The sequence below is a fragment of the Ambystoma mexicanum genome, chromosome 12 (assembly GCF_040938575.1).
Source record: "Ambystoma mexicanum isolate Mex_15411 chromosome 12, UKY_AmexF1_1, whole genome shotgun sequence".
Lineage (NCBI taxonomy): Eukaryota > Metazoa > Chordata > Amphibia > Caudata > Ambystomatidae > Ambystoma > Ambystoma mexicanum.
The window spans coordinates 138242623-138265918 of record NC_090936.1 but is presented as its reverse complement, the minus strand read 5'-3'; the positions used below and the strand labels follow the sequence as shown (position 1 = coordinate 138265918).

General features: G+C 46.3%; 1 protein-coding gene across 1 annotated transcript in view; it reads left to right on the top strand.

The window, feature by feature from the left end:
* SMC1B (structural maintenance of chromosomes 1B) overlaps window positions 1-23296 on the top strand; it is a 2377846-nt gene that overhangs the window by 422381 nt on the left and 1932169 nt on the right. Inside the window, exon 6 of the mRNA XM_069627687.1 lies at window positions 19845-20103. Coding sequence (XP_069483788.1) covers window positions 19845-20103 — 259 coding nt within the window. The remainder of the gene's footprint in view (window positions 1-19844; window positions 20104-23296) is intronic.

Sequence of the window (23296 nt, the reverse complement as noted above, 5' to 3'; positions counted from 1 at the left end):
AGGTTCACCTAGCGGCATTGTCAGCCTACACCACCTCACAGCAGAAGGGGTCGTGGTGGAAAATACCTGTGATTAAAGCCTTTATGGAAGGGGTTAAAAGAATGTATCCCCCCCATCACTCACCCAGCCCCTGGGTGGGATCTAAATGTGGTTTTAACTAGGCTCATGGGACCCCCTTTTGAGCCTTTGCATAAAGCTAGTCTGAAAGACCTGACTTGCAAGACAGCCTTTCTAGTAGCTATCAGTTCTATCAGAAGAGTTAGCGAACTACAGGCCCTCTCGGGTTTGGACCCCTTTGTTACAGTCCACAAAGATCAGGTAGTTCTGCGGACACATCCCAGATTTGCGCTGAAATTCATTTCGAAGTTCCATGTGAACCAGTCAATCGAACTTCCCACGTTCTTCCAGAGACCTACTAAGCTGGCCGAAAGAAGCCTTCACACACTGGATGTGCGAAGGGCAGTCATGTTCTACATGGATAGAACTAAACCACTGAGGAAAACTAAACAATTCTTTGTTTCAGTGGCAGCTGGTAGAGAAGGGGACCCTGTCTCTAAATCAGCAATACCAAGGTGGATTGTCAAATGCATCACACTATGTTACACTCTTGCAAAGAGAGAACTGCCCTTCAAGCCTAGATAGAGCACATTCTACTCGAGGCACTGGGGCATCCATAGCATTCAATGCAAATGTTCCCCTAGAGTCCATTTGCAAAGCGACAACCTGGAGCTCTGTACACACCTTTACAAAACACTATTGCCTAGACACTCATTCTAGGTCTGATTCTCAGGTGGGACAAGCAGTACTAAGATATCTTTTTTCTACTGTTCCTTCTCACAACCCACCTCCAACTCCAAGTACTGCTCGCTAGTCTATGCACAGCATGCGATTCTAAGCAGATTAACAAGCATCAGAAGACATGCATTACTTACAATCATCAGAAATGCTTCTACGGTATCTGCTTAGATTCACATGCGTCCTCCCTGCCTCCCCGCTCGGGATGGATGGAACATAGACTTCTTACTACTTTCTCTCTTCATGTACTCACTCACTATAGCCTTGGGCTGCCTCATGGCAGAAAAAATACAAGCGGAGGGACCTCGGCGCGTGAGGAATTTTGGGTACTACACACGTCACGATAGGGATAGTGTTTCAGACACGCCTATGCCGACGTCCCCTTTCGGTCCCCCGAAAGACAAGATGCAATACTCCGCGGTTACCACTGGATGTCAGACCATATGCACAGCATGTGAATCTAAGCAGATACAGAAATGCTTTTACGGTAAGTAATGCATGTCATCTGGGATTGTCCAGACCTGCAGCTACCGTGGAAAGTGATGATCTCACTGACGTATTACACAGTGGACCAATTAGCAAAGCTGTATTGCCATTCCATGCAGCCCTGAGGTTAAGTGTAATGGAAAACTGGTTGCACCTGGATTCTATACCATCTGTTAAGTTATTGACAAAGAAATACAAGACTGCTTCAGTGGATCCTCCATTTCTGAACAGACGCCCATCGCCTGAAAGTTTAGTGGTTCAGGCAGCAACAGCATCTTCAAAGGCTGCAGCCTGTCCTCCTGCTCCAGCAGATAAGGTGGATAGAATAATTGACTATGGCTAAAAGCTTTTATTGCAGGAAGTACGGCATTAAAATCTGCCAATGCTACCAGTGCATTAGCGAAATTCATCCATACCGTTTGGGGTGTGGCTACTCTAGCAGCAGAGCACATACCGGAGGGAGAAGAGAGAAGGCTTTTTAAGCCTCTTACAAGATGGCAAGGATGCCATGGGACAATCACTGCAATCTAGTTTAGATACGGTGGACTCGACCAGTAGAGCCATGACTGCCTGCACGGTACTTAGACGCATGTCCTGGCTGAGAGAGTCTGGATTTTCGGCAGACCTCCAGGCATGTCCGTTAGACATACCGTTTGACGATACTTCTCTTTTTGGAGAGAAGTATGATAGCAGTCTAAAAGAACTGCAAGCTCCAAGAGCGGTAGCTAAAGCTTTGGGGGCAGCAATAAGATCACCTCAATCTACAGGTGAAGGATGGCAAAGTCGTTCTTTTCGTTTTCATTCTTCCATTTCTAGAGGAAGAGGCCAGTTTGCAAAAAGAGGTCAAAGAAGACTCCATCATGGAAGAGATGGAGGAAGGAACTCCCCGTTCAGCACCTGCAGAGTTTCCCCGAGCCGCAGGTGGAACAGCAAATTGACTCGTTCAACCACAAAACTGTGGTAGGGGGCTAACTGTCTTACCAGGTCCAGAGTTGGCGAATGCGTAGGTCCTCCAAACGGTAGCAGATGGATACTGTCTCCCATTCTTGAAAAGATCTCCCGATTGGCAGTTCTCATTATCAGTTTAGAGTTCTGCCATTCAGGCTCACCTCCGCCCCAAGGGTTTCCACCAGTCTTATGGCAGTGGTCGCAGCAAATCTGAGGAGAGTGGGGTTCACATCTACCCCTACCTGGACAACTGGCTGGTCAGAGCGGTTTCTCCCGAACAGTGTCTGGATCAACTGTCAGTCGTGCTGCCTCCTCCATGAGCTGGGCTTCTCCCTGAGCTTCAAGAAGTCCCATTTGAGAGGGCGCTGTTGCGCAGCAGACAAATGGAGACGTGAGCCCTTGCAGTTCAGCTGGGGCCGCCAACATACTGCCATCCTATCCTGTTTCCCGGGACAGCTGAGCAACCTCCTTGGAGGAGCGAGCTTCCCTGAGGCCCGTGCTCCACAACACAAACCCCCCATTGAAATCAGGGGCCGTAAAGACCCTATTCTGCCACCAGTGAGGGGCAACTCAGCTTTGGTGCTATTCTTGAGCAGGGAATAGGAGCCGTTAAGAAGGTAGCAGAAGCGGCACCTCCTCTGATCTGGAGCAGACCCACGAATCTGCTGTGCCGTGAGGGACGGCGGGTACGCCGAGCAGACTCCTGGCGGCGGCGGAGATCAGTGTAATATCCTGCCGGACCGCTTGGTGAGTCGGGGGAGCAGTGCAGCGGGGCATATCCTACTAAGGGACTGGATGAAGGAGGTATTTTACCCATCCCCCTCCCGGCCACAAACACCAAGCTGCACTCTCCAGGCTGGTAGACAGAGGCACCCGCTGGCGTCCAGAAATCAAAAGCGATTAGCGGCCCCCCGGGCCAGTGATGATGAGACCGGGGCAAAGAAACTTGCCAATCAAATGGGACCAACGACACGACAAGGAGCAGGGCAGGCCAACGCAAACAAGCAGGGAGGACTGATGGAAGGCGTAGCAGCAACACCAGTTACGCGCATTGGACTCTCTCCCCCAGCCCGACAGATCAGCACTGGTAACCACTCACTGGAGCTTCATTATTCACTGCTTCCCCCCTGCACCAGAGACACTGTGGTGGAGGGACAGGATAGGTAAAGGAGCTCACTACAGAAGCTCAGTAGATTGCGGGCTGCGACCTCCCTGGAGACTGGGTGACCAGACTTTTGCCACAGAGGCAGGAGACTGTGACAAAGGGTTATAGGTTAAAGTACCGAAAACAAACGCTCGAAAGACAAAAGGATCGAAACAAAAGGATCGAAAGTAAGAGTCGACATCCCATACACATAATGTAAACGGGTCATTTGCTCGAAACAAAAGGCTCAAATTGAAAACCGTACTAAAGGTAAATGAGCTTTAGAAAGGGTTAAAGGACAACGTCTGAATGAAGAATAAAGCACCTTCTTTCAAAAGCATAAGCACTGGTGACGGTTGTAAACAAACTGTCAGTTCGTGAGGGAAGGTGACCGAGAGAGAACTGACCGATACGAGCGAGAGATTAACGTATTTGTGACTGAAATAAAGTGGTAAGTAAAACACATGAAACATGCAAAATTAAAAAAACTTTATCAAATTACATAAAAACAGTTACATTAATTTATAAAATTGACTGTTTCAGATACAATTTAGAACGGATATGGAATTCATTAAATCACAGATGGGAAGTTCGCAATTGGTTTATGAGGGCTACATCTACAGCAGGGAATGTACAAGAAAGGAACTAAGTTACTGGAAATGCAAGGATTACAAAAAATTGAAATGCACTGGAAGAGCCATAACCGAAAAGGAAAATATACGTTTAACTGGTGAGCATAATCATATGCCAGACAATACGACCATCTTAATTAAAAAATCAATAAATGAGCTAAAACTAAATGTACAAGACAATAAAAATGAGGCGACAAGCTCACTAATAAACAGAGCCTACGAGAAATTACTGCTACATGTGGCCGCACAGATGCCAAATACAAAATTAATGAAACGAAGTGTAAACAGACAAAAACAACGCAAATAGAATTTACCAATGGCGCCTCACACATATGTAAATGTAATAGTACCGGAAATTTTACAGAAAACAGAGAAGGATGAACAATTTTTATGGAAAACATTAGATGTGAACAGTGAAAAAATGTAAATTTTTGCAACTTTAAGTAATTTATCACACTTGGGGGATTCGACTACATGGCGCAGGGACGCTAGATTTAAATCATGTCCAGCACCATTCCAAAAATTTTACAGTATTCATGGAACAATCAATGGGACAGTTATACATTTAATTTGTTTTGATGCCTAGAAAAATCAGAGGAACTGTATAAATTAATATATACATTAATCAGAGAATCATTGACAGAAAAAAAAAAAACAATCATGGATTTCGAGCAAAGACACAGAGCTTTTTCTAAAATAGATCCGGACACTCACATTCAGGGTTGTTTTTTTCATTTCGGACAATCATTGTGGAAAAAAATTCAGAAACTAGGATTAAGGACAAAATACGTAGAGGACAGTGAATTCCAGCACCAAATCAAGAAACTATATGCATTAGCTTTTGTAAGAGAGGACATGGTAATAAAATATTATGACACTTTGATTTCATCAGAATACTATAATAATCAGGAAGAGCAATTAAGCATTTTAATGGACTATATAGAGTGAACTTGGATTGGCCAACTGACACGACATGGCACAAGGAGAAACGTGAAATATGACAACATGGAATTGCCATAAATCCATTAAAGAAAACTGGCCACGAACAAATAATATACAGGAGGGATGCCACAGTAAAATCAACAGAGAATTCAACACCAAAAATCCCAATTTACGGCACTTTATAAACCACCTAAAATCTGAACAAACTGCTCAAGAAATAAAACTGGCACAAACAATATCCATGGAAAACCAACCAAAAAGCAAAAAAAATAAAAATACAGCGACTACGAAGAACGGATAACAAGCATTGTAAACAGTTTTGACAGTATAGAACCAATGCAATTCCTGGAAGCTATAGCATATAACTTGAAATGTTAAGAAAAATTATAAAGAAACTCACCAGGAAACGCCGATTCTGGACACCGTATGGAAACACCAAATGCTGGAATCCGTGAAAAAAAAAAGCCAACCCAAAAGAGGAACGAACCATAATCCAAATCAAGAAACCATAAAAAAAAAACAAATTAAATCCAAGTTGGGGTTCCATAGTAAAGTAAATCGAAGAATCCAAGTGAAAAAAAGGCTTCATTCCAAGAAAAAACACGTCCTTACAGAAAGAAAAACCAATAGAAAACAGTCCGATGGAAAAAAAACACAAATCCATTAAAAAATGGAATCGCGTGCTCCAAGCCATAAAATCCGTGCAAAAGTCTTCAATCCAGCGGAAAAAGCATCCATGAAGAAGAAAAAATCAATTGAAAACTTGGAGAGCGCACAGCAGGCATCCGGACCGCTAACTAAAGACTTCAAAAATGGCGACTACGTTAGCGCACGTAATATGTAATACGTCAGACGTTAAAGACAAATCAAAACATAGATATATATATATATATACATATATCTATCGTTCAAGTTTAAAACGGCACCACCAAGTGGTCAAAAAATAATACGTTTACTTGCATGTTAAAAGGCCTTAAATATATTTAATTATTTAGTTAAAACAACTAATATATATATATTTAATAATAAACAAATGTTTAAAAATGTTAACATTAAATAAAATGTTGAACAAAAATTGCTAAAAATTGAAAAGTTAATATTAAAAACTGGTAATAAAAATATTTAATGGTAACATAGTGTGCATGTCTCTTACATGAAATTTTTTTCGAAAAGATTTGAATATATTTCTATCCTTTGACCATTCGACCCTATTGTTTTTTAAGACAATGTACTCTATCCTTTTGTATTCGACCACAGCTCTGGGGCATATACTGCACATAGGCAGGTGTGTTCTTGCAGCCCTCATATTGTGTGCAGCAAAAAGATGCAGAAATCCCCCGGTGAGCTCAGGCCCCAAAAAAAAGCCCTCGCTGCAGGGGTGGGCTGCCCAGGCAGCACATGCCCATACCGGCTGAGCAGAGAAGTGAGCAGAGAAGTGATTCACAGTGTGTGGGGAAAGTTGCCCAAGCAGTCACGCTTGGGAGCACCATGGCCAAATACAAATGCAAGAAGCCCGGACTACAAGATGCATCAATTCACAGTGGGGGCAACCCAACAACCCACAACCTCAACGCAAGAGGCCGGAGAACTGGAGGAAGCAACAGGTGACCCCCAATTCTCCCTCTGGGATCTAATGACGGCCATAAGGGACTCGGGCGCAGTGATGGAGAGCAAAGTAGATGGCCTTGCAGTGACAGTCTTTCCTACGGCAGGAACTACGGAATCTGGCAACAAGGGTAGGGGAAGCTGAACGCGTCTTGGTTGGTGAAGGTGCCATTAAAAGGCTGAAGAAGCAGCTCACGCCGGTCAACCAGAAGCTCACACATCTGTAAAATTGGGCGGATGACATTGAAGGCAGGGCCCGCCGCAACAACCTTTGCATCCTGAGGGTGCCTGAGAAAGAGGGCCCCTGCATGGAGCTGTTTTTGGAAGACTGGCTGGCGGACTTGTTTGCTCCTAAAAAAAAAAAATTCAAAAATGTTCTCTGTGGAAGGAGTGCAAAGGATCCTCTGGGGTGCCTCCCTGGACAATTATAGCAAGGCTATTGAACTACCGAGACAGAGACACCTTGTTTCAAATGGTGCGAGCAAAGGGTCCCATTATATACAACGGACAAAGTGTTTTTTTTCCAGACTACACTAGAGAAGTCCAGAAGGCACGCCAATCATACGACTCAATTAGGAGAAAGCTGCACTCAAGGGGCATTAAATATGCCCTCTTCTTTCCGGCCTAATTCAAGGTCCAATATGAAGGGACCCTTCATCTCTTCCACACCCCAAAGGAGGCATGGGCCTGGCTGGAGACCCAGGTCTTGTCGGGATCGGATGCTCAACCGACAAAGGAAAAGCAGCGACGGGTACCACCACAAGAGTGCCCGTTAAGAAACGACACCCAAACCTCGGAACAATTGGCACAGACCGAAGTCCGATCTGAGACAGGAGAGCTAGGGGGTGCAACGGCTGAAGATACAGCGGTACAATGAGCGACGGGAAGCTAATGGATAATGATATGGCATTTATAACGCACCTATACACAAGTGTTTCAAGGTGCAACGAGGCAGGGGAGGGGATCCGAGGGAAGACGGAGACAGCGATCCTACTAGGCCAGGAGACATTGAGATCACGCAAGGGGAGGGGCGGGGGGGGGGGTGTGGTGGGGAAGAGGCAGTGCAGTACATAGGATTACAGTAAATAAAAAGTACTGCCAGCTGGTAGCAAGTGCAAGGGTAAGTGCAGACATCAGAGGTCAAGTGCTAGTAGGTGCTGCAGGGAGGAATAAACATTCCTCAAGTGCAGGGGTTGCCAGGGGAGAGGAGGACAGAAAGCAGAAGCAAAGAGGAAGGTCTTGAGGTGCTTCCGGAACCAGAGATGGTTCTCCTCAAGTTTCAGAGAGGCTGTTCCAGAGGGAGGCCCAAGCAGAAGAAAGATCTACTTCCAACTCGGTGCTTAGAGAAGCGACTGACCCTGAGGAAGATATTTAGGAAGAGAGTTGAAGGTATTGAGGTACTATGCCCCAGAAGGCTTTGTGGACAATTCCGAGGGTTTTCAACTTGATCCTCGCTGCCACTGGGAGCCAGTGCAGAGATTTCAGTCCTGGAGAGATCCGATCCCTGGGTTTGAGGCCAAGGACAAGACTTTGAGTCCTGTTTTGGATGAGTTGCAGAGGGCAGAGAGTAGAGGCAGGTAGATTTAGAAAGAGGCTGTTGCAGTAGTCCAGCCTAGAGAGAACCAGAGCTCTGGAGACGGTGAGCTTCTGGGGGAAGGAGAGGAAAGGAAGAATACCTCTGAGGTGCAGCTGGTAATGTGACTTAGAAACGTTGGATATGAGGAGAGAAGGAAAGTGTGGAGTCGAAGATGACCCCGAGGTTTTTAGCCTCACAGGTGGGAGCAGGAAGAGGGCCAAGAAAGGCCGGCCAGAGAGTGACGGGAAAGGAGGGAGCCGGTGTGCCGATGAGGAGAATCTGTCTTACTGGCATTAAGACAGAGATCGTTGCCGGCACACCACTCCTGGATGGCGGACAGACGGTCAGAGATGAGAGAAGGAAAAGGTGGCGGAAAGGAGCCTGAACATGAGTTGTCATCCGCATAGCACTGAAAGTTGGGGCAGAGAGCAGCAATGCAGTGGGCAAGAAGTGCCAGGTATTGGTTGAACAACCAGGGAGAGAGGTTAGACCCATGGGGGAACACCACAGATGGAGACAGAAGAGAGGAAGGACCCAGGTTCGACCTGGGAGGGTCGATTGGAGAGGAAGGTCAGCCAAGCCAGGCCCTGATCGGTGATACCCAGGTTATCACGGAATCGGTTGAGCAGGATGGCATGGTTGACCGTGTCAAAGGCAGAAGAGAGATCAAGTAAGATGAGGACACAGGGGGTGTTGGAATCAGGGTTGTAGAGCAGGTCTTCACGGATGTTCAGGAGAGCAGTTTCCGTGCTTCTGGCAGCTCTGAAGCCAGACTGATGGTCATGGAGACAACAAACAGATTCAACCTGCAGATTAAGCTGGGAGATGGCCAGCTTTTCCAGGAGTTTGCCCAGGAAAGGGTTGATGGAGATTGGACGATAGTTAGCCGGGCAGGAAGGATCGGCAGAGTGTTTTGTGGGAAGAGGATGCACAAGACAAGGGAGCGCTTCAGAGAGTAGGGGGAAGAATCCAGTGGCGAAGGAGTGGTTGCTGAAATCGGCCAGAGCGGGAGCCAGGGCATCAATGTGGTCCTTGATGGTTTTGGTGTAACAGGGGGAGAACCTCTTTTTACGAGACTTTCATAGATCGGACTTGTCTAGAAACTTTGTCTGAGGAGAACAGGGGAAAGGCAGAGAAGGAGGGAGGAGAGGTGGCCGAAGAATCGTCGGAGGAAGAGCAGGGAGTAGCAATGTTTAGGAATGGAGTTTCTTGCGATATCCACCTTATATAAATGCCAGCACAATTAGTTATTCCCTGCAATACATGATGCATGACATCTTGAGCCGGTGGGACTGAGCAATGCTTCTGCTGGCAAAAGGCTTTGGCTTGCAGGCGATGGTCCATGCAACAGTCCTGGATTTTCAGCAAAGTAGCGTGCTTATTACCATTGGACAAAGGAAGGAACCTAGGCTTCCCCACCTGTTTCACACTGGCCGCTATGGGTCCAACACACAATTAACAGATCTGTTAGTCTGCACATACGAGAACACCCAAACTGTGTGCAGTACAATTACGCTTTTGGTATATTATTTTAAAACATGTTGCATAACAGTTATTAACAAAGCCCCCTTTGTTTGCTCAACCTAAATAATCGTGGATAGTTGCAGCATTTAAAGCATTATAAAAACAAAAACACATTGGTTCTTTACATTCACTGTTTTGTAGTGTGGGTTAGTAAGAGGTGGTGACTGAGAATATGGTCTAATTTGACTTCACATCTGTCTAGTCGACACATGAATGGTGTTTCTGGCACTCAGTTGCTAGTGTTCTATCTGGTGCTGTCTTCAGGACAAATTCAGTGGACTTGAGCTGTCACTTGGTTGGGATATCTAAAAATTAAACAGTTAAAATTGGAGATCCGGGACGGGTGTGTCTCTACAGGGACAAGAATCCTGTATTGGTGTGCTTGGACATTGTCCTACCTGAGCCGTAGTGGTTCGGTGTGACAGGTTAGCGTTGAAACTGGTTAAAGTTCATTGCTTGTGGCGCCGTCTGTACGCTGGGATTGTTAAACCCTGTGCATCTAGGATGTGATCGTCAGCTCAGTAGCTGAAACAAGGATAGATAAATCGATATCTGATGAAGAAAGCGCTAAAAGTGCTTATTACCTCCAGGACTTGGAAACAAAATAAGTAAGCATGAGTGTACAGCCTATGTTGCCACGGAGTAGCATATTTTTGTTAAATCCATTGAACTTCTTAAATCCAGAGGATTACAAATGTAACTAATAGCCACAGACAGGCATGTGGGTGTTGTGAGGTGGGGTTCCCACAGAAAAGGCATCAATTCCATGTTTGGCATGTGCCAAAGTATGTTGCGTAAACAAATCAATGCTGCAGGGGAAAAAAGGGATGTGAAGGTTTGCAGTCCTCAAAAAAAATGATCTCTGGTAAAGTTCTAAAAATGTAAACTTCAGTTTGAAGTTAAAGTGGCAGTTATCAATCTACTGTGCTGCTAACAAGCTTTTATTGGTGGTAAACGCACACTATTATGCGTGCAAACATCCTCCTTTGAGTGAGGAAAAGAAGCAAAAGCGGCTCAAGTAAGGTTTGCCTGCCCATACAGCACTTGTAAAGATAGCGCATGACAAAGGACCACTAGAGATCTGAAGGCCTGACTGAATTTTTTTACACTGGGTATTTGGGGGTTTTGCACAACAGGTCTAAAATAAAGGCCCAAATGATTGCATTTCAGCAGGGACCGTATTGAGGCACATGCATGACTTGTTCATAACGAGAACCATATTAGGCAACCAGCTAAAATGTTCAGTGATGCAGGCGAATTGCATTATGGGTTGTCTTTCACAAAAAGTAAAAAAGAACTTGGTTGCCAACCTATCTTTGAACCGATGAAATTTGAGTTTGTGAGAGAACTCACTTTGGTAGTCTTGACATAAATTACTTTCTTGAATATCAAGGTACCCGTCAAAAAGATCTTTCCACAGCTCCCACTTCATGTTTGGATTCCAGATTCGCCAAAAAGGTTATCAGCGGCGTGGTAGACAGTCGAAACTCACTAGTGCCGGGCATCCTGGCCTTCGTCATTCCCTAAAGCACCTGGGACATGGGATTGGCGACAGTAAATCAGCTCTAGCAAGCTAAACATCAAGGAGCCCTGAAAGATTAGTATTTTGAGTTTATAAGTTATGTTTAGCGGGTACTCCTCTACTCTTGATATGGCAATAAGATGGCAAACCGGAACAGCGTGCCTGCACAATGTTTATTGAACTGTACAAAATGTCAAAGCTTAAAGTAATCTGCCGCCTGCTCGCCTTTAAACTGATCTCCTTACTGCTGTAGTGGTTCTCTAAACTCGCTACCATATAAAGTCTCAGTCACGTTTGGTAATGTTTGCTCCCCAATGAGGACATTACTCTACCTGCACCGAGCAGAAGAATAGTCTCCGCTGTTGCTTCTTCTATTAGGGGTGTAGTTGAAATTAAGGGAGCTGTCTGCAGGCTCCAGCTCTGAGAAGCATTGCATATCATGATGAACAGGTGTGCCAGAATGAGGGTGAAGGCACACCCACACATTTCCTGTCAGTCACATCTGATGGGCCAGCCCCAGAGAACAGGAAAGAAAAAAAAAAGACCACTGAGGATTGTGAGCAACCTGAAGATGTCTCTGTAGCTAGTCCCCGGGGATCTGTCATCCAGAGGGCCAGGACACGTCCATCGCTATTGGATCCAGTTTCCTGGGGGTGGACCAGTGATGGAGGAGGATCACATAGATGGGCGGGGGTGGGTAGGGTCCTGTGGGTGTGGGACACTGACGGGTGAGAGGCAGTATCCCCCTTCTTTCAACACCTTTTCCCCATCCTACCATGTAGGATATTCCAAAACACTGCCCCTCCTCTCTTTTTCCGACACAAACACTTTCACACAACACAAAAGACAACAGACTAACATCAGAGCTGATTACCTGATGTGTCCCAATACAAGGGTCAGGCAATTAACCAGAATCACACACACCTGATGGCCCTTTCCCCACAGGGATACAAGGTGGAGCCCGACAGAACAGGACGAGCAAGGCACACCGCACAACATGAGGGCTAACTTGGCACGCAGTTCAAGAGGAGGAGAAAGACTGTGCATACCGGGTGACAAGGAGAGAAGCGACCTTGCCCTTTGACTTCGAACAGTAGCCAGCATGTGTTGCAGCAGATGTCAACAGTACACAAGACCCTCCTCCGCTAATTTCCAATCCGGTGAGACGCTTGTCTCTGTGGTAGCAACCTTGACTCCAAAGAGAAAGAAAGCAAAGCGGTTCATCACAGCCGGTGAGTCGATAAGAAACCAAACTGTGTTGAACAAAAAGAAGCAAACTGCTCATTTGAACTGTGAATGGCTTAAAGAGCTATTGATGGAAAAGGGATAAAACCAGCAACAGTCGTCCGGCACCATATGGGTGCTCACACCTGAAACTCTGGCCGATTACCTGATGGTAGAAACTACCGTAACCAGAAGGCCTTCGGAAAAGGTCAAAGTGGTCCTATAGGGGTCTTGTAAAATCCTCTGTACAGTCGAAAGTCTTTGACTGACAGATGATTGTGAAACTAAGGGAAATGAATCCCGCTTGGTGAAATTAGTGCATGAACAATGTGTTGCAAGGGTTGGCAAGAGTGAACCAGGTCAGCGGGTTGCTAACAAGAGGGGCCGAAGCCTGAAGTCCCATGAACAGTGTGTTGACTGGAGTGAACCTGATCGAGGGATGTCGACAATGAATTGTTTGAAAAGATATTACGATTTGTGAATTCAAGGAGTATTGTAAGACCAGGGGAAGTGTATTGTCCTCCTTGGCATTTGGATACAAGCACGGCAGAGGGTGATCCCACAGGAAAATCCTGAGCCTGATCGAGGGAAGCATAGGGGTCCGAGCTCGACAGAGAGATTCAGGGGTGAAAAGTTATCACCCAATGTCCATTAGCAAAGGAGCTTGTTTGTTTTGTAGAGTACATTAGGCACTCGAAGGCAAGACTTTTTATTGAAAAGGGACTTAACCTTTGAAGAACCTGATCATTGGTATGGAACAGTCGGCTCGTGCTGGAAAGCTTGAGCGTGTACTGTGCTCAGGAAATCCACCTTGTCCTGTGCTCAGGACGTGGGGAAGGGAGTCCCCTTGCAATCACATCCTGACTTATTATTTGTGAACACGTCTTTCGAAGGGGATTGGGTCCTCTGACGTATTCCATATCTATGACAGTAATCCCCACAGCTGTGCTGCGGTGATTACTGTCATAGATATGGAATACATCGTCAGACCATCCAATCGAAAGAACGTTACCAGGTAAGAGTAACTTGTTCTTCTTTATCGAAAACCCTATCCCATACTCTGTAATTAGTTGTAAGGATTTGGCAATCATTTATTTTAGTATAGGCCTTTATTTTGACAAGACGCCACAAGGACTGCCTTATTTTTCATTTGATAGTCGAAGCTTGCTCCCATCTGTCATGACCATTATTAAAGGCCACAAGTTGTGCCACAAGCAAGCATCCACAATAGCCCTAAGGTCCTTAAAACTTCTACAAAAGGGCTCCTGGAGCCGGTCCTGGCGCTAGGCTCATGTGCTGTAAGGAAGACACATAGCAGGTTTGCTTTAAATTATAAACATGGGGACTTTAAATCCAACATGGAGGCCGCCTCATAGCTCAGTTCTTTAGTACCAAGCCATGCAGTCTAGTGCTTTGTGTGGCTGGGCCTGGAACTACTTGGCCTGGAACTACTTTACCAGGGCTATTTAAACCACACCCAAACAGCAGAACATGCTTCCCGTTATTCTGCATCTAGCAGCGTGACGCTCGCCATGTTCAGCTCCTGGTCTTCAGCAGCTCCCTGCAGTCCTACAAGAACAAGATTACTCTGCCTTACCTGCGAGTACATGATCCAGCATCTCAACCATCCCTCACTGGAAAACCGCAACCTGTGGAAATGAAGAGAGAAGGAAAGCATTAACATCACTCCACTGTGAGTACTAGATTGAGGAATTCCTGCAATCCGCTGTCGCAGCCTCCACTTGAACATCGCGACCTGAAATAACAAGAAAGTAAATAATAATAAAACGCACGCGGTTTCAGAACATCAAATTCCATTATTCTTACCTGAATTCCATCACGCTACATTGCGCTTCCATCCAGAACACGCCAGCAGCATCCTGCAAGGGAAAGGGAGAAATATTCAGGTTCGCTTTCAACATTTAACAAACGCGCTGCGCTCTATGCATTACTTCCCTTAATGGATTCCTGGCCCAGGTTTCATCGTTCTCTCGTCCACTCGTAGCTCCACAGTGGCTTGTAAGGAGAAGAGAACACAGGTTAGCTTTAAATAGACAATAAAAGAACGCTGCGCTTCCGCGTACCTAAAGCGTTCATCTCCACCCGACACGCCAGCACCGAAAGACTTTCACACCTGTAAAGAAGGTAATGAAGACATTAATGAAACTTCTGCAAACCACCATATAAGAGCAGACAAAGACTGATAAAACACCAAACCTACCTGTCTACAGCAGACTTGGGGTCACAGCAGGCCTGGACCCCGAAGAAAGGCGCACTGCACCAGTTAATTAACTCAGTTGTTGCTGGCACTCCGACAAAGCGCCCCTGCACAAGAAACGCAGGACGGATAGCTCACCATACTCTAAAATAAGTTAAGAAAGACTCAGTGGGAGGGGGATCGGTTTGAGGGAGGTAGGGGATTCACCCACTAAAGACAGTTATTACTAATTCTCCCTCCTGTATTGCAAATTCATTATTTCCACGTTCGGCAACTACTTATCCAAGGTTCCAGACCTCAGAGCCTTCCAGACGCCCCCGGGGATATCAGGTGAGCGTAACACATGTTAGATTTAGGTTGGGTTTAGGTTAGGCGGTTTTCCTCTCTGCAATCAGTTTAATGAACACCCTTGAACTGTGATCACTTGTGTTTGTCTTTACTGTTGCTGCCATTAGTTCCTTACAGGATGCACACCGAGACTATGCTCCCTTGTTGCCACTAAATCCTGTTATGAGCACATGCATTAAAGCAGATAGGGTAAGTATTACATACAGAAAGAACCAAATTGGTGAGGGGCGGAAGTAGCAAATGCATCTAAGAACCAATTGAATAGAACACAACGTACAATCCATTAACTTTCTCTGTTGTGGTGGTCCAAGGGGACACTGGAGATATGGTAGAAATGATCTCAGTACCACATAGGAGTTTGTTTTTATCTTTGCCAAAATCTTGTTGGATTGAAGAACTCTATCCGCAGCACAGGAAATGTCTTAGGCGGTCAAATAGCCTAACTCTCTACAGCAACTTTCTATCGATTAATGGCTCATGCTGTATAATTGTTTTACTGTAGTCCTAAGAATGCACACTAGTGTTGCAGTAATGTATAGTTTTTTTAATGACATGTATTCCAATAATTGATTGTAGTATTTAATCCTTTTAGGTCCATGGACAGTGTTTCTGAATATTGAATTGCTTTTTGTAATGTTTATGCTTTTGTCTAATGTGATGCTGATGTGATGATTTATTAATCTCGGAATGAAAGAACCAGCACGACATGTTGCAGTTTTACATTGGCTATTGACTACCAATAGTCCCTGGTATATTTCCGCCATTTCCTCTACTTCTAAGACTGGTAATAACATTTGCAATGTATAGATTGAAATTCCACTCTGGTGCAGTAAGTGACAGAATAAGAGTGGGCTGTGGCCAAGATGTATGCCTTTAATAACCGCTAATGTCTCCAGTCATTAGAAGAAAAAGAAATTCCATCAAAAGCCCATCTTCCCCATGACCATTCAAGGCATTTGGGGATAGCTTTCCACACCACCTAGCTGGCCTCAGCCACCTGATAGTGATACTCCCAACAAAACCTTCTCCAGAAAACCCATAGCTTTGCGGACATCAAGTACAGTCTGCATACTGATTCAAAGTGAGACATTGGTGGAGGCCAGTATCCACAATCGGTTGTAAGAGTCTCTCCTGGCATTCTCACTTAGCTCCAGCTTCGCTTCTAAGAGCGTGAGACCAGCCAATTTGCCATGGTATTCCATCATGTCTCAGATGCCACTTCCCATCCCCTCCACTTTTGTTTATATAGGCGTCACCTGCTCCCTCACTTTCAGCAATCCCAACTGTATCTCGGTAGTCATGGTATGAAGCAGGAGTTGGATGATAAATGGATTTCTACACATGGTCCATTTTCCTATGCATTAAACCCATGGATACCATGAGTTATTTAATTGCCTTGGCAAAACTGACATATCTTAAGTCCTCTCTCCCAGCACTTGTCTGTACACAGGTACTGGGTGTTATTTATTCGGTCTCTTTTTGGAAGCTGGATCAGCATATTCCATGCCTGCAGTTGAGACTGACACAGCACTGTACAAGTAAGTTTAGTGTTGCAGGCTGTCCTCCTTGGTGTGTGGTTCCCGTCATTCCACGGGCTGTTCACTCTTTCTTCATAGATCTCCAGGGCACACTGCCACCTTACCACGCACAGCAACAAACTGTGTTACCAAATTAAGACCCCACCACCTCCTTTGAACCACAGCAGCTCCGCTCTGCGCTTCTCCCCCAATATCCTGCCGACAGCGGCAGAACAGTGGCATTCACTAGCCAAAGCAGGTCCCTGCAGGAAGGAATGCTAAATCTTTTTGCCTTCTTTCCTTCTGCAGAGGATACTGAGAGGCTTGCTGCTTGAATTTATGGGCCTAGTCAAAATGATTTTTTTTTTTAAATCTTTGTGATCAGTATGCAGTGGGCTGCCTTGGCAATACATTAGTGAGTGATGTAATGAATTTTGAATTTGATACATTCACGAACTGGGAGGCAGTAGCCATTTCTTATGACTGCCGTGATGTGGTCACGTTTGGAGAGACTGAGAGTGGCACATAGGGCATTGTTCTGGGTGACCTGCAGTTTGCTGATGTTTCTTTCTGTGGTGCCTGCTAAAAGGGTATTGCAGTAATCTAGCTTGGCTCCGATGATGGCTCGAGCAATAGTGAGAAGGTTGTTGATGGACAGAAAAAATTTGCTGGCTTTTAGGAGCTTCGTGGTGTGGGCCGAGGAGGAAGAGATGGCGTTTACTTGTTTTGTCTTATCGAGGGTGGCGTCAAGGTCGGCACAATATTTTTACTGCCAATGAGACTGATATTGTAATTCCAGCCTATGACGAATTAGCGGTAGGAGGAGTCAAGTTTGTTGAGTAGGGCTTGCTACCCGACGATTAGGAGTATCGTCTTTTCATGATTTAGGCAAAGCAGATCCGGAAATCATAAAGGCTTGGATAATCTCATAAATGGCGTTTAGCTTGGAAGTATCCTGAATGTAATTGCCCGTTGGTGAGATGAGGATCTGTGTCTCGTCTGTGTAATTGGTGTATGAAACGCAAAGAGCATCCAGGTGATCAGAGGTTTTGTGTAGATGTTGTAGAGAGTAGGGGAGATGCAGGAGCCTTGTGGGACGCACATGAGACTGGGGTATGGGAGGCTGCAGAGTCACTGGTGAAGACTTGTGTGGTTCCTTCTGTGAGGCAGGCAGCAATCCAATTCATTACTTTACGGGAGAAGTTTGCTGCAGGGCTAAGGTAGTGGCAGAGGGGCTGAGTTGTTGACGATGGGCAGCAGAGTCTAGTAGCTGAAGGAGTGCCAGCATCTCTGATTTAATCAAGCTGTTTTTTTTAGTTCCTCAGTGCAGATTCAGTACCATAACCAGGACAGAAGCCTGATTGTTTAAGGTGACAGTGCTTTTTCCTTATCAATACTGTCTTGTTCCATTTCCTCCGTAGTTATAAGTGTGTGTCTCATTGGGACCGGGACACTTTTGCTCAGCAATACGGTTTTATTCAAAATATAAAAATTTGGCGGCGGCACCAGTGCACACAGAGGGCTTGGCCTTTATGAGCACTAGCTCCCCACCTAGTGCGTGAAAGAACCACCAGTCCCTTTTTTCCGGCATGGATGGTAGTTCAGCTATGCTTAGCTTCTTTTTTGCTTTTCCTTACATTGATTTTCTAGTCATCCTTGTGCCCTTCCTCCAGATAATGCCAGGGATACAGGTAGGTTTTTGGGTTCTACAGTACTACTTGGCGCAGGAACTGCACTCTGAGGATCCAGCTGTGTATATAACTGATACTTGCACAAGGGGCACGTAAGAGTCTGGTACTGGCTTTACGGCAGAGGACTCGGAGTGTTTCACAAGACTGTAACCGGGACACGTCTAGATGGCCCGCGACTCACAGTTCTGTCAACAAAATCGTTACCACCATTACCTGGACGTGTTCCAAGGGTAAGAAACCTAGACATTTTAGAAGCCCTCTTCATCACAAACCACAGAGCTCACAATGGAGGTCTGTTGGGACCACACGGATTCCGCATCAGCAATGTCCTCTCCACAGGATTCGGTAGACTCTCCTCCGGAGGTGCATAGTTGCTTCCAGCACTGGGTCTAGGCTAGTCCACTTGCCCCTGATGGTTTTAAGGGGGTCTTTAACTCCAAGGGTGGGTTGATCTCTGATGTCGTACCCATCTTGCTATGCCCAGTACCCACACCTCCCTTAGATATTCGGACCCGCGGCCTGTGCAACCTAGGCACCTTTATTGGTAACCATGATGGCTGCCTGCCTGGACCCCAGCCTTTTCAGCTACTTTGCCACTGAAGCGTTCCAGGACATCGCAGGTGGCATGCAATGGCTTTGGAGTTATCAAACATTCCTGACGTTTCAGTTATGACTGCTTACTTTAAAGGCCTTCTCAAGGACCTTCTCTCCCAGCCTGGCCCAGTGGCTCCTCTTTCACCTTTAACTTTGCTACTAGTGCTTTCCACTTCTCAACCAGCCCCTTTCGCTTGGCGACTGAACTGAGAAGATGATTCTATGTAATCTATTTGCTGATTCTGTTTAATCCATTTGCTTGAATACTCCCTTCCCCTTCTAGGAGATATGTTTTGTAAACTCCCAGAAGTATGGACGAAATGTGATGAGGTGGAGTATAAATGGCTGTAATTAGTGACTTCTGTACTCCTAGTACTTTTTCCTCCATATGTCTCACCTTGAGCCCCCTAAAACAATGTAGCTAGATTAGCCCACTGTAGCAGTTTTAAAATAGGCCTGTTGAGTGTTGCCAGTGGGTGGAGCTAGAGCATATTGAGGCCACTTCCCACACGTGCACTGGCTATGTCTCAAATGGTTATTTTTCCAGCAACATTCTGTTCAAGCCCCTTCCCAATTGTATGGACACCCATCAGTGTGGAGGAAACGTGACTGTAGGCCAGGAGTACAGTAGTCACTAGGGTGAGTAGCTTTTACTTAACAGCCTGTGTCTCTGTATTCTTTTATCTTTCTCCAAATGGCGAATTGGAATATTCTAAAAGCAACACGAGCGGCCTGTGTTTATGTGGCAAAAAAGTGAAATTCGTTTTTTTTGTTTTTCGTTATTTTTAAGGGACCGTAAATATGTAGCAAAACATTCTCATAGTCTGCTTGCGGCCAGAGGTTTTCACAGTATAGCAATTTACTGGAAATGTTCATTCATGATAGTTGATTACAAATTTTAAAAAGTAATTATTGCTTGAAAGGTTTCTTAGATTGACTTATTTCGCAAGTAGATGTACAGCCATTATGCAGTGTTGGTTTGTTCTGCCTTTAAAAAAATAAAATAGTGTTGTTTCTGCAAAGAAGTCCATGATGATTGGAAATATGCTTTTAAAACGTGAGTTTTCTTTTTAATTAGAACTCTGGAGAATTTGTTGAATCACACACGACCTCAATACATTAAAGCCAAAGAAAATACTTCTCATCACATCAGAAAAATAGACATTGCAAAAAAATCCATGAAAAGCATGGAGAAAGAGTGTTGTAAGCAGAAACAAGACATAAAGGAGATGGAGACTGAGATGGCTGATGTGGAGAAAGCCCTGCAAGACTTTGAAAAGGCACTAGAGGAGGAAATGAAGAGCAGAGGCAGAGATGTGGAACTGGTAGAAAGTCAAGTGAGTGTGCAATTGGGAATATACAAGTCTGAATAATTTCTTGCTATGCATGCCTGTAATAGTGTGCTTAAATGCATGTGTAACTTGGTCCTGGAGCGGTTAATATTATTGGCTGGACCACATACACCCACTTGAAGAATCCTCTTTATCTTGTCATTCTTTCTTCCCCTTGTAACTGCTCTTGCCATGAATTATGATTTCCTTTCTCATTCTTCATAAAGTCACGCTTCCTCTAAAACAATTATTTCAAATGGATTGTCTTCCAACGTATTCCACATTTTTGACATGTAATGTCCACAGCTGTGTACTTGGGGAAACTTTTTCGGCAGAGGGCGTCCTGCGTCGTTGGCGTTGGGTTGATGTCCGTCGAAGGCCTCCGTCGAGGGCGACGTCACCGGATGTTATGAATAGGATGCACAGCGCCCGTAGCCTCAGTTCTGTTTTTTCTGCAACCGTGTTTGCTTCGAGAACTCGGCGCACCTCATGTATTCTTCGTGAGAATGTCTTCCTCTTCTACCCCTCCGACTCCGCGGTCTGGCTTCAAGACCTGCCGGGACTGCAAGTCTAAAATGTCGATCACCGACCTGAGCGAGAGTCAAGACACCGACTGTTCCAAATGCCAGTGTCTGACTGTTAAGGCCTTGCGGGAATGTAAGGGGAAGCTTCAGGTAGGGAGGGGGTTCAAAACCCAGGAAGTCTCGTATATCCAAGTCCAAGGGTATGTCCACCGACGATTCGAGGTGTGATTCTGTCAAGACAGTGTTCTTGACAGCGTCGGAAGGAGTCCCGGGTGGCTCCCGGTCCGGGAGTGGTTCCCGCCATTCGTCCTCGTCTCGGCGTTCTAGGAAGTGCCATCACCGGTCGCCTTCCCCGTCCTCCTCGGAGGATGGCGCCACGAGGAAAGTGGCTTGCCCGACTATGTCCCCCACCCCAGAGGAATAGGCTGCTTTTCGGGAGCAGATGTTGGCGATTTTCCAGTCGCAGGGCACAGTTCCGTCCGCGCCTTCTGACAAAGCCGGCAAGGAACGGTCCCAATCCGTGGCTTGCACGCCCTCGGGCTCGGGTCCTCGGCGTAATCCTCACAGGAACCTTCCAGGTCCCGTTTGGACAAGGCTCAGGATGGTCGCAAGAGACGTGCTTCCATGTCTTGGTCCTCGTCCCCAGTGAGACCGCAGATACCTGCTAAGGGCTCGAGGTCGGCGTTGACTGTGTCGGCACTGTGTCTGTCGGATACCGACGTCAAAGCTTTGCCTTCATATCAGCACACGGCACCGCCGTTGCCAGTGTCGATGCCGAAACCGTTGACGCAGAAACCGTTGATACCCTTGACGCCAAAGCCATCGGCGCCCTCAACGACTTCGAGGCCATTTGGCTGAAATTTACCGTCTGAGATCCCTATGCCTGTGGATCCTCCTAGGAAGGCTACTTCCAAGTCTGTGAAGCCTGTTATGGACTCCAGGCCCTCAGCTGTTACGAGACACAACTTTTTCCTCCCTCTGGATGACATCTATGAGGAGGAGGAGCAGGGGTCCGATTTTGATCTTGACCCTGTTGATCCTGATGGGGCTCCTTTCTTTTCAGGGAATGGCCAACTGGAAGAGTTGAGACATTCTTCATGACGCTAGTGGCCTGGACACTTCTCCCGAAGTGGAATTTGGCAGGCCTGGGACTCAAGCTTAGTCGTCCGACAAGCCACTCATGGCTAGGGTCTCAAGTATCTGGGCTGGTCCAGTCCTCCTGAAGATGTTGTGCAAGACGATCTCAGACATTTTAGATCACGGTCCGTCCTCTGACCGAGTGTTAACTTTTCATCTAACCTTACAGAAAAGGGTGGTGGCTGCTTGGCAGTCACCGGAATCTCTTCCGGCTTTTAAAAAATCGTTAACAAAGAAATACCGACCTTCCGGTAGCAACCCCAGCTACCTATCCACTCACCCCACTTCCGAGAGTTTGGTGGTTCAGGTGGCTACGGTAACCTCGAGGCAGGCGGCGTACCCTACCATCCCTCCTGATAGGGACGACAAATGCTTCAACGGTTGAGCATGCAAGGTTTTTTCTGCGGGGAGTATGGCGCTGAACTCGGCCAACTCCACTTGTGCCTTGGCAAAATTTTCACACACTCTGTGGAACTGTTTCTTTTGAGACTGAGCATATTCCCGAGGGGGAAGAAAGGGATGGTTTCCTTGCTCTCGTACAAGATGGAAAGGATGCCATATGTGAATCCATTCAGTTGGGTTTGGGCATGGCAGATAGTGTTAGCCGGTCCATGGCAGCTCTCTTTGAAGCTTCCGGATCCGCTCCTTGTGCAGGAGATTTTGACCCTGCTAGAGAAAGGCGCTATAGAACTGGTGCCTGTAGCGGAGCGGAAGAAGAGTTGGTATTCCCCATATTTTTTTATCCCAAAGAAAGACTGGGGATTGAGACCCATCCTGGACTTGTGTTGGTTGAACAAACTTCTCAGGAAGGACACATTCAAGATGGTCACTCTTTCTCAAGTCCTCCATGCCCTCAACTTCAGGATTGGTTGGTGTCTTTGGACCTACAGCATGCTTACTTTCATGTGCCGATTCATCCCAAGCACAGAGTACCTGAGGTTTGCGGCTGGCGACTCGCACTTTCAGTTTCGGGTCCTGCCATTCGGATTGACCTCTGCCCTGAGGGTCTTCACCAATCTAATGGTGGTGAAAGCATATCTCAGGCGAGGGGGTAATTCATGTCTACCCCCACCTGGACATCTTGCTGATCCGTGCGCGCTCTGCCGAGCAAGCATTGGCTCACCTCAGTCTCACCTGCTGCTCCCTCCACAGGCTGGGCTTCTCCCTCAATTTCAAGAAGTCTCATCTGACACCTTCCCAGCAGCTCCAGTATATCAGGCTGTGTTGGACACGTCCTTGGGGAAGTGCTCGCCTCCCAAGGTGAGGGTTCATCACATTGTGCAGATGGTGGTCTAGTTTCAACGTGCCCAGAGTCTTGCGGCTTTTGAATTCTTAAGGTTGCTTGGCCTCATGGCATCCTGGATGGGGCGCTCATGCGAACGCCTTGACCGCCAGTGGTCGTTGGTCTCCATCGGAGTCCAAACTCCACATCAACCTGTTAGAGCTGAGGGCCATCAGGTTTGCCCTGAAGGCTTTTTTGCCGTCTGTGCGGGGGAAGAGTGTCCTGATCATGACGGACAACACAGTGGCCATGCAAT